Source organism: Electrona antarctica, assembly GCF_951216825.1.
Source record: "Electrona antarctica genome assembly, chromosome: 17".
Classification (NCBI taxonomy): Eukaryota; Metazoa; Chordata; class Actinopteri; order Myctophiformes; family Myctophidae; genus Electrona; species Electrona antarctica.
The window spans coordinates 5,311,799-5,327,237 of NC_136798.1; the positions used below are offsets into that span (position 1 = coordinate 5,311,799).

The following is a 15,439-nucleotide window of genomic DNA, read 5'->3' on the forward strand; positions in this document are numbered from 1 at the left end:
AGCGCGGCACCGAGTGCCGAGCTTGTAGGTCTGCTATTTTTGAAAAATCGTGAAAATGTGGCGCAAATCTTTGAATATATATTCTTTCACAGCGAACGTTTTTAACTCAAATCTTTGCTTCCGGGGGGATCCAGATTACATAATAATCTTGGGGGTCCTTGACATGAAATAGTTTGAGAATGACATAGAAACATGGGTTTTTCAGGAAACTGTCATGATTTAGAAGACATTTTGTAGAATCGAGCTCAGGACTAAATGGGTTGTTTGCGGTTTGTCACGTACCTTCCTCAGCAGGTTGCAGATCCTCTCGATGTTCCTCAGCCTCTCTCTCTGCAGGGGGGGAACAAACAACACACAGCAAGATGGAAGTTGTTAGTTTCTCTAAGAATCCACAGAACAATTTGACTAGTGTCAATGTTGCTGACGGTTTCACATTGCGCACACACATGCACACACGTTTGGTATACGTTTGTGCTCACTCTGCATGCACACACGAACAAACCAACTACCTCCACCTAATGTTTCCTAAGTGTAAGTCTAACTCTTGAAAAAAAACATTTGAACCATAAAACATCCATTTATCTTGTGAGGACTATAGGAACAATGCCGTGGGGACATTTGGCCCTCACAAGTATAGCAATGTACACATGCATGCGCGCGCACACGCACACGCACACACACACACACACACACACACACACACACACACACACACACACACACACACACACACACACACACACACACACACACACACACACACACACACACACACACGAGAGAGATAAAAGTAGTCCCTAGACAACTGGGGAAACCAAATGTTGCAGAGTGAGTTTAGCAGTATCAGCAATGCCAATTATCTGAGGTAAAGGCATCAGCAGATTCTGATGCCACGTTTGATGTGGATTTCCATTGATGTTAAAAGATTCAGGTGATTTCTGTGCATACAGAGAGGCTGACAGGCAGCCCAGAGTAGGAGCTGTAAACTGTGTCTAGCCCATTTTGACCTGGGAACGATTCTACAAATGCCTTCTAAATCCTGACAGTTTTCTGAAAAACGTGAGCTAAAAACAAACACTCTGAAAGAATATATTCAAACATTTGGGCCACATTGTCACGATTTTTCAAAAATAGCAGACCCACAAGCTCATAGCGCGGCACTCGGTGCCGCGCTATGAGCTTGTAGATCTGCTATTTTTCAATAGCTAAAGCATAACATAATGCTTAGAACACCAAAAGGGGTTCCCGCCCAAAATGGGCTAGAAGGAAAACAAGTGGATCTGATCATGAGAAACCTCTTATGTCCATATTCATACTTTTTGTGGGGGGTTTTTCCTCTTGTAAATGAACACCCTAGTACTTGATCATACTACAGCGTCACACAAAAGCATCAACAGTAGCCGATACACAAGCTCGAAACACTGTGTGAAGCTTTTGAATTTGAATCCTGAAAAGTAACAGTTTTGGACAAATCAGACAGACGATATGAACCCCACCCTCCCTATTCTGGAAATAAAGTGAACATTCGTCAAAAATGTAGACAGACATTTGGGGGAAAATAGGCGAGAATTCAGCAATATTGCAGATTTACAAGCTTACAACACGCTGCGACACGTTGCCAAGCTGGCAAATACATCCCTGGGCATACAGTAGGTTTGAGAATCAACCAGAAGAAGACCAACATAATGACAATTAACAACCAGTCCAATAAATATCCCAATTACAGTAGGCGAAGGAACCAATCCAGACAGTCGTACTCCTTCACCTTCCTCGGCAGCATTCTAGATAAGCAGGGCGGCACAGAGCGCTAGAGTAGGTAAAGCTAGAGCAGCCTACCTCCCTTATGATGAATTCCTGTTCTGTTCTTTGACTATATAGAAGTGTACGTCTCTAAATGTTTTGATGAATTGAACAAGGTGGACCCTCTTGTAAACTAGTGTAATGCTTAATTGGGTCGTCCACTCACAGTTAACAGTCTGTATTGAGTTTGTGCTTGAAATGTACTGTAATTCTGCAAACTGTTAATAAATATTTCAATCAATAAAAAAAAAGCCTTCATCATCCTGAAGAACATCTATTCCTCTAAACAAATAGCCTTGACAACCAAAGTGCTGTCTGAAGCGCATTTTCAAGATCTGGTGGCCAAACAAAATCATAAATGAGGAACTCTGGAGGAAAGGTAGTACAGGAGCCAGTGGAGAAACAGATCCTGAGGAGAAAGTGGGGATGGATCGGTCCCACCCTGAGGAAACCGGCAGCTAGTACCACGCGCCAGGCCCTGACTTTGAACCCCCAGGGGAAGCGGAAGAAGCGAATCAACTGCATGGGGAGAGGCAGAAAGGACAGCCCAAAACCCGCGTTGGATGGAGAGGAGTCGTCGATGGCCTATGCTCCACTGGGAGCGACGGGCCTAAGTAAGTAAGTAAGTATAACACGTTGCCATTATTGGATCGCATAGAGTGGTTTTCAAAGTGGGGTCCCCCACAGGGGTCCTTGAGGAGGTTTCAGGGAGTCCCATGCATGTTAAATTAGTTAATATACGTAGCATCAAAATGACATGTTCACAACTTGGAATATTAGATTCTCACCCCACAAATCTTGTATGGGGGAGGGGCCCTGGCACAAAACATTTCCAGATACGGCTATATTAACTTGGGGGGTTCACGACCTGAAAAACTGTGAGAACCACATGCTGTGTACTTTGTAAATTGACTGCACTGAAATTGTGCCATCAGTCAAAACTAAACTCCAAATTGTTGTTGATCAAGCGCAAGGTTTTCCAGCGCTATAGCGACAAGCAGAAAGCCACATTCTCACACAATAAATAAATGAACAGTGGAATGAGCATGCAGTCGCCGGTGCTTTTAACATCCTCATTAAATATTAACCGACGCTCTACACAGTAGTGCAATCTGGACAGGACTTGTTACACCCTTCATTCCTCAAGGGTCCAATCAATAAACTTTAGATGCTTATGAATCATTCAACAATGTCAGAGGTCAACTTGATAGTGCTGGTGGTGGCCGTGAACATTCAACACTCATTTATGCCTTTGTTTTCTGTGCACTGTCCATAAACCATATGACTAGACAAGCCAGTTCGGGTGTTTTGGTGGCACTTAAACCAAGAACAAATATTCTCAAATCTTCTATTTTTTATAGAGCTGTAATGGGTTGGAATGCATTACCAAAGTGTATAACCAATACAAATACAAAATGCATCTTTAAAATCAAGTTAAAAGAACACCTTATGTAAACCATCCTGTAGTAACCCTGGGAAAAAATAATAATTCAAATGTATAATTTGTTGAAAGTGATTTTTGCTATGTTTTTTTTATTTCTTCTACGTTTTTTATTTCTTATTTTATAGTTTATTTTACTATGTTTTATTTTGAGTTAGTGTTTGTAAACAATTGTAAGTATTGCCTTTGTTAAATGTTAGTCTGTGTCGGACCCCCAGGAAGACTAGCTTTTGTCAAGGCAAAAGCTAATGGGGATCCTTATAAACAATAAACAATACATAATAAACAGTCTGCATGCCCCCCCGGGGCTCAACATTGATTCATTTATTATATTATCTTTTTTTATCATTCAATTCATGCTCACAAAATTATTATTAATTTATTTTATTTTTTCCTTTTCTGTGAAGCCAAAGAGACGACAGCCGCTAATAACCGCCACACTGATAAGGAGAAAGGAGCAGGAATTAAAGAGAAAAATAATGTATTGGAGGAATGTGATAAAATAGTAGCGTGATGTTAGTATCTCTTCAAAACATTTCATTTTGAATCTTTCAGATGTTCGATACACAAGTCACATCATTTTTTTTTAAATGTATTATTATTGTTAAAGCGATTCTGTGTAATTGTTTTACCATTTTGGTAACACTTTCTATGAAGCCCATGTCTATAATGCATTATAAACATTAACTATAAATGTGCCAAGTCTCTGTATACGTCTGTACTCCATGTAACTCGAGAACCGTTAGCCCCACCTACTTCAAATTCGACACACGCGTTCCACACCCCCACATACAGGGAGTGCAGTGCCCGGTGTCGAGTCAGTCGGACCCACGGTTGTCCAGAACCGCCCCAAAAAGGCCTCTGCGCGGGGCCCTTGCCCAGTGTCCATATATGGAGCTGGCCTGTTCTGACATCATTCTGACGTGTGCATAGATTCCATATTTGGGCACAAAGAACTCCATATATGGGCATAAAAGGGATACAGGCATAATATCTGTGTGGGGCATCCATTTCCAACTTGCATCGTTCAAAGTAGGCCAGTGCCCAACGGTCACCGCTGTAGAGGCGTCAACGGGCACCACTCTATAGTACTTACAAGTGCCGAGAAGAAAGGGAGTACCATCGAGCATCTCTCCACCAAACAGCTAACAAACTCAGAAGCAGAAGAAAGATATAATAAGGCATACGCCATACAGTAAAGCAACGAAGGAGTCGGAAGGACCCCGATTGAACTGTACTTTCCTGTGCTTTTTTCTGCAAACTGTTAATAAAGTATTCAATCAATCTGCTTATAACACTAATTACAGTTGTAAGTAGTCAATGCTTTATAATAATAAACACAACACATTGTAAAGCATTTTATTGCGACCAAAGGTCGCAGTTAACTATGGAATCGCGCATTTCCCGCCAGTTTGTGTGTAGGTCACCATATATGGTGGTCGGGGTGAGAGAGCATGTGACATCACGTGACATCATCAGGGATAGAGCACGTGACATCACGTGACATCATCAGGGATAGAGCACATGACATCACGTGACATCATCAGGGATGGAGCACGTGACATCACGTGACATCATCAGGGATGGAGCACGTGACATCACGTGACATCATCAGGGATGGAGCACGTGACATCACGTGACATCATCAGGGGTGACATCACGTGACATCATCAGGGATGGAGCACGTGACATCACGTGACATCATCAGGGATGGAGCACGTGACATCATGTGACATCATCAGGGGTGACATCACGTGACATCATCAGGGATGGAGCACGTGACATCATCAGGGATGGAGCACGTGACATCATCAGGGATGGAGCACGTGACATCACGTGACATCATCAGGGATGGAGCACGTGACATCACGTGACATCATCAGGGATGGAGCATGTGACAAACTAGAGTTAACAGGCCCGGAAATTAAGATCTTACCCACCCCATGCCAAAGCGCCAGCGCTCGCCCAGCAGTCTGGTGTCACCCAGGCAGATATGTTGATCTGACCCCCCTATCCTCAGGCGCCTTACTGGTAATGACTTCTTATAATCTCCAGTGTGTGCTTTTGTGCGCACGCGCATGCGCGTGCGTGCGTGGCTGTGTGTGTGTGCGTGTGTGTGTGCGTGCGTGCACACACCTGTGGAGTCATGCACACACCTGTGGAGGGCTCTTCACATGACAACATATGCTCATATAAACAATATCAAACACTCATGCAATCTGCCTCCATAGGATGGACTCTGACATGCACCCTACCTCCGTAGGATGGACTCATGCACCCTGCCTCCGTAGGATGGACTCATGCTCAGTATGGGATGTATTCTTGCCTTTTATTTAGAGAATGCTATTAGAAAGCAGTCTTGCCCCTGTAGTTTTAGGCAGCGTGACAATGTGGAGCCGACGAACAGCAGTGTCGCTTGGCTGCTGCTTCACGCTCCCATATTTAGAAGCACGACTAAATGCCAGGCAGAGAGGCGAGCTAGATAGATGCCATGCATCATCCATCATGGGGAGAGAAATTATTCACAGTATCATATTGAATTACCCAGATCATAGTGCATAACAACACATGAGTGTTGGACCTTTCTACTGGCTGAAGATAAACACTATTACTCACATTAGACAGCAGTACACAATCTCAGCAGCTAGCTACAAGAAAATAGGACCTGCCAAAGTTTATCACATCACATTGTCATGTACAATACTGAAGTAGACCATTGGTTCGGGGAACCCCAGGTTCCCTGGGGGGGAGTTTCAAGGCCCAAAGAACATTACAACGTGCAAAATGCCACAGCGACACGTTGTGATTTTGACGAAATAAATGTTATCAAATCCTCTCTTAACCCTTTCAGCGCTATCATTTATTGAAAAATTAGGATCTAATTCACGCCAGCATTTTTTAAATTTGAGCTCTTATTTTGAAAAGCCGCCATTTCCACTTCACTAGCAGTAGCCCTAAGTTAGGAATGTACACAGAGCTGGGCCGGCCTTGTTTACAATGTGAATCCAGACCGGAGCTCTGCAGAGCTCCAGATCGTCAGCTCTGTGCCGTCAAAGAAACGCTGTTTTGACCAAAATGCCATCTGGGACAAGGAATAGGAGATACAGGCGATTGAAAGAAATGGATAGAATGGATTATTATGGCGACGACGATCTATGATGGGCGATCCAGTGCTGTGCTAACAACACAGCTAGCTAACCGGCTAACGTGAGTAGCATTTTGGCTCGAGCAATCGAACGTGATATAAAAGCGCAATTGCCGAAGGCCGTCGGCAATGGTGTTAAGCGTCAGTATCAAAATTAGGCTTCAATTGACAAAGATCTTCGCCAATGGCGCTGAAAGTATTAAGGGGGTAGCCAGAAACACATGTTTGGGGATCCTTGACATGAGAATGTCTGAGAACCACTGTGTACCTACAGTACCAGTGCATCCACGGCAATGCCCCCCCTACCTCAAGGAACTTGTCACAGTTCAATCCTCTACCCGCTCCCTCCGCTCCTCAAACACCAACCTCCTCAAACCCATAAAGACAAACCTACGCACCATGGGTGACCGGGCCTTCTGCTCGGTCGCCCCCGAACTGTGGAACGCTCTCCCCGCCCACCTGAGAGCCCCACAGTCGGTTGACACTTTTAAGAGAGGACTAAAAACTTTCCTTTTTACCAAAGCATTTTTATAGCCTTGCCCTTATGTTTTAAATGTTCCTTATGTTTTAAATGTTCCTGTTTTTATAAAGTATATTTATTGGTTTTTAACAAACTTAAAGACAACAAACAGACATTACACAACAAGAACATAATAACAAATTATTAGATGTTTTTAATGGTGTGTTGTTTCTTCTGCTTTTATTTTATTCTGCTGTAGCACTTTAAGATTCCATGGAATGTAAAGTGCGTTATAAATAAAATCCATTATTATTAGTACCTGACGAAAAAAAAAAAACATGCCTATTTTGCTACTTCTCTCCTTCTTGTCACACAGATTGAAATGTGCACTATAGCCTATAACTATAACTGCAGCCAGCCAGCGATGTTGTTGAGCTGCCTGCACCTCTCAGTTCACACAGGTGTGACTTTTCATATTACTGTACCTGGCCCCGTCTTATCGCTGCTTGCAGCTTTTTTTATTTGTTTCTATCACATTATGCTGCTGTAACGCATCAATTTCCCCTCAGGGATTATAAAGTATATCTCATCTCATTGCTGCACAGCTGACATAATAATACAGTATGTGAATGTCTTCCCAGCACCTCATATAATAATACAACACTGAGCTTCTCTTCTTCCCTGCATGGGATGTCTTATTGCCGCCTGCAGGAGTTCTATCAACAACACCCTGGTGACTCCTGCTCAGACTGCCAAGGACCCGGGAGCAGTGGCGTAACGAGCCAGCAGTGGGTCCCAACACGGGGCGGTCATCACCGTAGACACCTGTTCCTCCACCTCCCTTAAACCATTCATGACGGGAACCCCTTTTGGTGTTGTAAGGCTTATGTTATACTTTAGCTGTTGAAAAATAGCAGATCTACAAGCTCATAGCGCGGCACCGCGTGCAGCGCTACAAGTTTTTAGGTCTGCTATTTTTTTAAAATCGTGAAAATGTGGCACAAATCTTTGTATATATTCTTTCAGAGCGAACGTTTTTAACTCAAATCTTTGCTTCTGGGGAGGTCCCTGCAACAACATATTTTCAGATGTGGCCAATTTCATATATTTTTGGGGGTCCTTCACATGAAAATGTTTGAGAACCACTGACATAGAAACATAGGTTTTTCAGAAAACTGTCAGGATTTACAAGACATTTGTAGAATCGTCCTCAGGTCTAAATGGACTAATGTTCACGTCTTCCCACTTCACTGGCTTCTGCATGGTGCTCACCTCCCATTCAAAAGACTGAGGATGACCTAGAAGACACAGCACTCCCCACTACCTGTAGATACGATGCGCCTGGCTCCAAACCCCTTCCCGCACACTTAGATTGTCAAAGACAGGAGATCTGTGTCCCTCCCTTCCCTATAATGACACCCTGACCAAAGCTCGTATAAGCCCCTGCACCCTCCCCCCCCCCCCCCCCCCCAGACTCACCCCCCATCTTCCAACGCAGTTTGAAAACTCAGCTCTTCAGAATTCACTTCATACCCTGGGCACTTATGTCCTACTATATAGGCCTATGTCTGTACTTCTTGCCCATCATGTTATTTACAGTATAGTCGACACTGTAGAATTATGCAGTTTGCTTGTTTAGAGATTAGCATGATACATTAGAGACAGAGGTTTTAGGGCATGCCTCCTGGCAGAGGTTTGCGCTTAACTGAGCACACCTTTCATGTTCATTCATATGCTTGTTTTGATGCAGAGTCTTGAGGCTGTGTTGCCAACTAAAGCGCCTAATTTCTCTCATATACTACAAAGCAACGTCACGGGGAGTCCCGTGATGGGACTTCACCACATTTCAACAGCAACAGCAGCAAGTGAAAGCAATGAATGAAAAACACACGTCATATTGCCTTTTTAACCTTTCATTATTACAAATATTACACAGTATAGGCACGGTGAAGCAGGGCTGGGCGATAATAATAACCATTACAACCTTTGCTTCGCTTACGATTAATGAAAGATTATGTAGAATAATACTGGAAGTGAAAATAGCAGATTGCTTTATTTGCTATTTTTGTATATGCCACCATTGTAGAACAAAGTATAATGGGTTAAGTGGTTAATCAGGCTAATCAATTTAGTTGATTTTTAAAAAAAATCTATGAGATGTTTTTCATGCAGATTCGTTGATTTGAGAAAACTTGCTTCTGGAGCATTCGGTTCTGAGTTCAGTCATTGGTTCTAAATGTTGGTTTTGATATAATAGAGGGTATGCGCGTGACATCATCATCAAACCCGGAAGTTATGCAGGAATACCTACTGAGTGGCAAAAATCTGATTGCATTAAACAACATTAAACAATGTTAAACTCACTTTGCATGTTGCTTTGCCACTCGATTTTCCACTCGATGTGCCATTCACATTAAGCATGCGCATACCCTATTTTCGGTTCATTGCCCAGTCCTACAGTGAAGTCAATTTCATTGACGATCATCGACTGGATCATGAGGAAAAACAACCATGGTCAGCAGGACAACTTGCACATGCAGTCCAAGCTAACACGAAGAGGCAGCATAGAGCGGGGCCGGGCTCAAGATCAATGTGAAGAAGACAGAAGCTATGAGAATAAAACAACAAACGGGAACTCCCACTCCAACAACAGGGAGAGAACAAGAAAGAAACCGCTTCACATATCTAGGGAGCAAGCTTGGCAATGAAGGTGGATCAGACGATGACATCAAAAGCATGGCATCAACAGGGCCAAATATGCCTTTAACCCATTTTGGGCGGGAAGTGGGAAACCCTTTTGGTGTTTTAAGCATTATATGTTATGCTTTAGCTGTTGAAAATAGCAGATCTACAAGCTCATAGCGCATGTGGCGCAAATATTTGAATATAATATTCCCTGGAACAACATATTTTCAGATGGGGGTCGGCGGCCAATTACATATATTTTTGGGGGTCCTGTCACCATGAAAATGTTTGAGAACGACTGACATAGAAACATAGGTTTTTTCAGAAAACTGTAGAATCGTCCTCAGGTATAAATGGGTTAATACGCTGCGACCCATCTGGAACGACGAGCCCACGGCACTGTCCCTCCCAAACCAGATCAGAACAGTAACGCCTGTTTTTATTGCAGCCTTTTGAGGCTTCCAAACCCCAGAGAAAACTCCAGACCACAGAAAGTCCACTGAATGTTCAAAGTTCAGTTTTTTTGGGTGTAATTGAGGTCATAGAACCTAAAAGAAAAACGAAAAATATAATTAAATGAAAATTAATGTCATGAAACCTTTAAAACAACTTTGTATGACACATCCTACTGTTACCTTAAACTTTTCTCTTCCTCTAAATAAAAACACCTTGGATTCCCGAGGGTAAGTTCTAATGCATCGCAGGTATGTTCTGTGTGCGACACCAGCACACAACCAAGTGGAATTCAGGCTTTAAATATACATACTGTATTCCACTGGCATCACCAGAGGGAGGTGTGTGTGTGTGTGTGTGTGTGTGTGTGTGTGTGACTGTGTGTGTGTGTGTGTGTGTGTGTGTGTGTGTGTGTGTGTGTGTGTGTGTGTGTGTGTGTGTGTGTGTGTGTGTGTGTGTGTGTGTGTGTGTGTGTGTCCGTGTGTGCGCGCGTGCGTGTCCAAAACTGCCAACTCAAAATTTCTCATTAGGAGGCAATTAGGCTGAAGCTCTTTTGATATGCAACTCAGTGGCATCTGCTTGACAAGCAAAAGCCCGGTGCAATGCTGTAAACAAGAGTCAAATCAGTCAAAGGAATAAGTGTGCGTGTGTGTGTGTGTGTGTGTGTGTGTGTGTGTAATGTGTATATGTGCGTGCGTGTCCGTGTGCGCGCATGCAAATTTGCGTTTATGCACATCGGTTGCTTGCCGTTATGCAGTACATGTTTGTTGCGTTTGTGCAAGTTTTGTTGTGTTTGTACACATGTGTGATTTACCGTTACTTAATTAGCTAGTCTGGCCAATTAAGAACAAATTGAAAACAACAGGAAGTGCACCGGCGGTTTATGCTTGAGTGGTGGGGGAGGAGCCCCAGAGACACGCATGGACAGGAGGGAGGGGAGGTCCATGGGGGAGACAGTTAAAGGACAACTTCAGTTTTTTTCAACCACGGTTCATGTTTTAGGTATAGTTATTAGACTAAGATTTGCGCCACATTTTCACGACTTTTCAAAAATAGCAGACCTACAAGCTCGTAGCGCGCCACTCGGTGGCGCGCTATGAGCTTGTAGATCTGCTATTTTTCAATAGCTAAAGTAGAACAGAATGCTTAAAACACCAAAAGGGGTTCCCGCCCAGAATGGATTAAAGTGGTAACGGTAAAGAGAAGCATCATTAAAGGACAACTTTAGTTTTTTTCAACCAAGGTTCATGTTTTAGGTATAGTTATTAGAGAAAGTAAAAGATGAGTGTTAATTCTTTTTCATTTGCTGCTTTCTTTAGTTTTAGGGATTTTAGCTATTTTTGACAGGGGGTGGGGCCATTCGAACATGGGGCTAAATATGTATTTTTTTTAACACATTTTTATAGCGATTTTTTTTATTTATTATTTACTATAGTCCTACTAGACCCAAATAAATTACATCTGGCCACAAAAGATCACAGGATCTACTGAATGTGAAGGTAGCCTACTGGGGGGAAGCCACACTGTGTGTCATAGGCTCAATGTCAGTTTGACACATTCAGTAGATCCTGTGATCTTTTGTGGCCAGATGTAATTTCTTTGGGTCTAGTAGGACTATAGTAAATAATACAAAAAAGAAATTGCTATAAAAATTGGTAAAAAAAATACATATTTAGCCCCATGCTCGAATGCCCCCACCCCCTGTCAAAAACAGCTAAAATCCCTAAAACGAAAGAAAGCAGCAAATAACACTCATCTTTTACTTTCTCTAATAACTATACCTAAAACATGAACCTTGGTTGAAAAAAACTAAAGTTGTCCTTTAATGATGCTTCTCTTTACCGTTACCACTTTAAGTAAAGAAAGTTCTGGGAGCAGAAAATGGTGTGCAGAATTTTTTTTTTCTTCATTTATTTACTAATGATGCTTCTCTTAACATTTATTTGTAGCTAATTGGCTGCTGCTGTACAGGGTACAGAACAAAAATGCCATCAAACACACTTCAAAGCCAATTAATCACATGAATAACACATTCTCACTGTCAAGTACATAGCTATAGTGACGTGACGACATGGGACAACATCTGATGAAACGGAAAACATTTGACGTGACGAGTCAAATATAGACATAGACATCAAAGGGGGCTTCAGCCCCTGCCCTTATACCCGTCTGTAAAACAACTGCCCTCTCCAGACCACGAATGCAGCATTTTATGTCACTCCTTTCCATGCCATGCCGGAAGGCATTCCGAAGTCACCATTTTGCGTTGAACAAATTTTGTTTCGAAATCTATGTCATTACACCGCATCTCCAGTAGATACAGAGTGCTGGGTTGCGCCCCGAAAATAGCTGATCTACAAGCTCTCAACATGTCGCAGCGCGACGCGTTGTGAGCTTGCATATCTGCTATTTTTGTTCAAAAGTGCCCTCCTACGAGATTTCAGCTCCTGCCTCTCCGTAACACTCTCTGCACATCCCTTTGTCCGTTTACAAGGTCTCGCCCACATAGGAAGTGCAGAAGTGTCGTTCTCAGACCCAAGGCGTATAAAGGGTGACCACTCTGCTAATAACCTGTTACGGAGGTGTGCCGTCTCATGCTGCCTTGAGCCATGAGAGGCACTGCAGAGTGAGGCACAGGCGAGCGAGTCACTAGGCCAGGGGTGGGCAGCTGGCGGCCCGGGGGCCACATGCGGCCCCCACCTTCACTTAATGCGGCCCGCATGTTGATATCAGAATACTGATATAGTATTGATTTCAGCTTTTACAATTCCAAACCCGCTTTAATTACTTCATGACTAGTATTAAATGACTAGTAATAATGACTAGTATTCAAATGTTAGTCTTTTTGTGTCCAATGTAGTTATGTTAACAGCTCATAAAGTTAACATAACTATAACTAAATGCATTTGAAATTCAATAAAAAGGTTACTTTTCAGGATTCCAATTCAAAAACATATTCAGGTTTTCAATTCAAATATAGCAAAAATAGCCAATCTACAAGCTCAAAATGCGTCGCATTGCGACGCGTTTTGAGCTTGTAGATCGGCTATTTTTGTTACGACAGTAATATGCACCCCCTGGAGTGAGTGTGGAAATATTGTGGCCCTCTCCATCGTCAAAGTTGCCCAACCCTGCACTATAGGCCTATACGCTGCGAAGACCACTTCAGTCGACTCAGCAGCGTTCGAGTTCCAGCCCAATAGGGACAGAATCGTAAATCATCAGGCGACGCCGCGCCACGGCGTCTGGTCAAAATCCGCCCCAAGCCATCATCTGTTTTGCCATCACGGGTTTATGAGATAAGGTTGACCTTTATTCTTTATTTGGATCCCCATTAGCTTCCGCTGCTGCGGTCGCTAGTCTTCATGGGGTCCACACAGAACATCACAACATAAAAACAACATACAATACCATATCATCATCATCATCATACTATAATTCAGTCAATGTCTGTCTGAATGAATGAATGTGTCAGAAACACCGCCGTATCTCCTCACCACCTGCGCCAATCGCTCCCACTTTTCACACAGGCATTGACCATAATAATATGGAGGTCTTAACGAAGCCCTTTTTTTGATTTTACACATTAATGATTAATAATGAATTTATTAGTGAATTAAAAACGCACCCAGGGCACAGTACCCCCGGCGGCCACAAGGAGGGGGGGGGGGGGGGGGGGGGGGGGGCAATATCTCACAACAGGTAAGGGCCAGTAGTATACAAACAACAACAAATATCATGTACAAAAGCACATCAGTCCAATTGTGTGAGCTCTCCCAATAATGTTTTTTTAAGTGATTTTTTTAAAAAGAGTATTTACTTTTGATTTGTTTTATATTAACAGATAATGAGTTCCACTGTTGGGTGGCTCTATAAATAACAGATGTTTTAATTGTTTCTGTATTTAGTTTTGGAAGTAAATAAATAATAACTAAATAAACTAAAATAAATAATTGACCTGAACCTTGCGTCGGTATTCTGGCACATTTGGCTCGGCTGTTTTCGGCAAACACATTTGTAGAGTAAATGGTAAATGGTGCATTTATATAGCGCCTTTATCCAAGGCGCTTTACATAGATTGTGCATTACATTCACCCATTCACACACACATTCATACACCGATGGTGGCAGAAACCATGCAAGGCACTAGCCAGCACATCGGGAGCAATTTGGGGTTCAGTGTCTTGCTCAAGGACACTTCGACACTAACTCTGGGGGAGCCCGGGTTTGAACTGGCAACCTTGCGGTTACCATCCAGCCACTCTACCCCTGAGCCACCGCCGCCCTGTTGGGGGAGAGGGGGGGAAAGTATAGGGAGCCTAGTATAGACGCTACATAGATTAATTATTGATCAAAATGATATATCCTCGACGATTTGAAGAGGAAAGAGACTTGTATGCACAATTTGCATCAGGCATACATAGCTACATTACTAAATGACATAAAAATGAATCCTATGACCATTAGGTAAGGAATCAAAAATCACAATGTCTATAAATCATATAGTCTACTGTAGATCACGTTGCAGCACCACAAGGTGTAGACCAAGTCACAGATCAGCATTTCCGTGGTGTTCTTTAATGTGCCCCGGGCATATATTTAATAGACCAATTTAAATGACTGCGACTGAGTGCATAATGTTCATTCCTTAGTGGCGAACAGATTTAAAATGAGACTCATTAGATATTTGAGAACCTTGAGTTCTTCCCCCAGGATGCCTCTGTGTTGTCGCTGTGTTCTGGTTCTGATGTAACATGGCATGAGGCTCATGATATTATCCCAGGCACGACTTAATCCCTTAATAGTGGACTGGATGTGCCGGGTGTCTATGTACATGCACATGGGAGACTTCTATGCACGTTTATTTGAGCGAGAGAGAGAGAGAGAGAGAGAGAGAGAGAGAGAGAGAGAGAGAGAGAGGTGTGTGTGTGTGTAGAGAGAGCGAGAGCGAGTGTGTGTGTGTGTGTGTGGTCATTGTCCATTTGAACGTACATGTCTGCATGTGCATGTGTCTGCGCATGAGTATGAATCAGGGCATCTGCAGAGTGTAATGGTTCATCTCTGCCTCTCTCTCTCTCTCTCTCTCTCTCTTCCCCCCCCTCTCTCTCTCCCCCCCCCTCCTCTATCTCTCTCTTCCCCCCCCCCTCTCTCTCTCTCTTCCCCCCCCCCCTCTCTCTCTCTCTCTTCCCCCCCCCCCCTCTCTCTCTCTCCCCCCCCCCCCCCCCCCCCCATTAGGGCATGTTGTTGGAAAAGCAAAAAACGCAACAGCTGCCTTGAGCATAGGAAAAGGACAAGCCAAGCCCTGAGCTGTGTTGGGACACTCAAAACAATAATGCATTCTCATCTGGGGACTGTGTGTGTGTGTGTGTGTGTGTGTGTGTGTGTGTGTGTGTGTGTGTGTGTGTGTGCGTACATCAGTATGCACGTATGCCAATTGCAACATGTACCCCAGAAA

At 43.2% G+C, this 15,439-nt stretch overlaps 1 protein-coding gene across 4 annotated transcripts in view; it reads right to left on the reverse strand.

Annotated features, from left to right (window-relative positions):
• cnih3 (cornichon family AMPA receptor auxiliary protein 3) overlaps positions 1-15,439 on the reverse strand; it is a 150,890-nt gene that overhangs the window by 99,342 nt on the left and 36,109 nt on the right. For all 4 annotated transcript variants that reach the window (XM_079526503.1, XM_079526500.1, XM_079526502.1 and 1 more), the window contains exon 3: positions 283-330. In XM_079526503.1, coding sequence (XP_079382629.1) covers positions 283-330 — 48 coding nt within the window. The remainder of the gene's footprint in view (positions 1-282; positions 331-15,439) is intronic.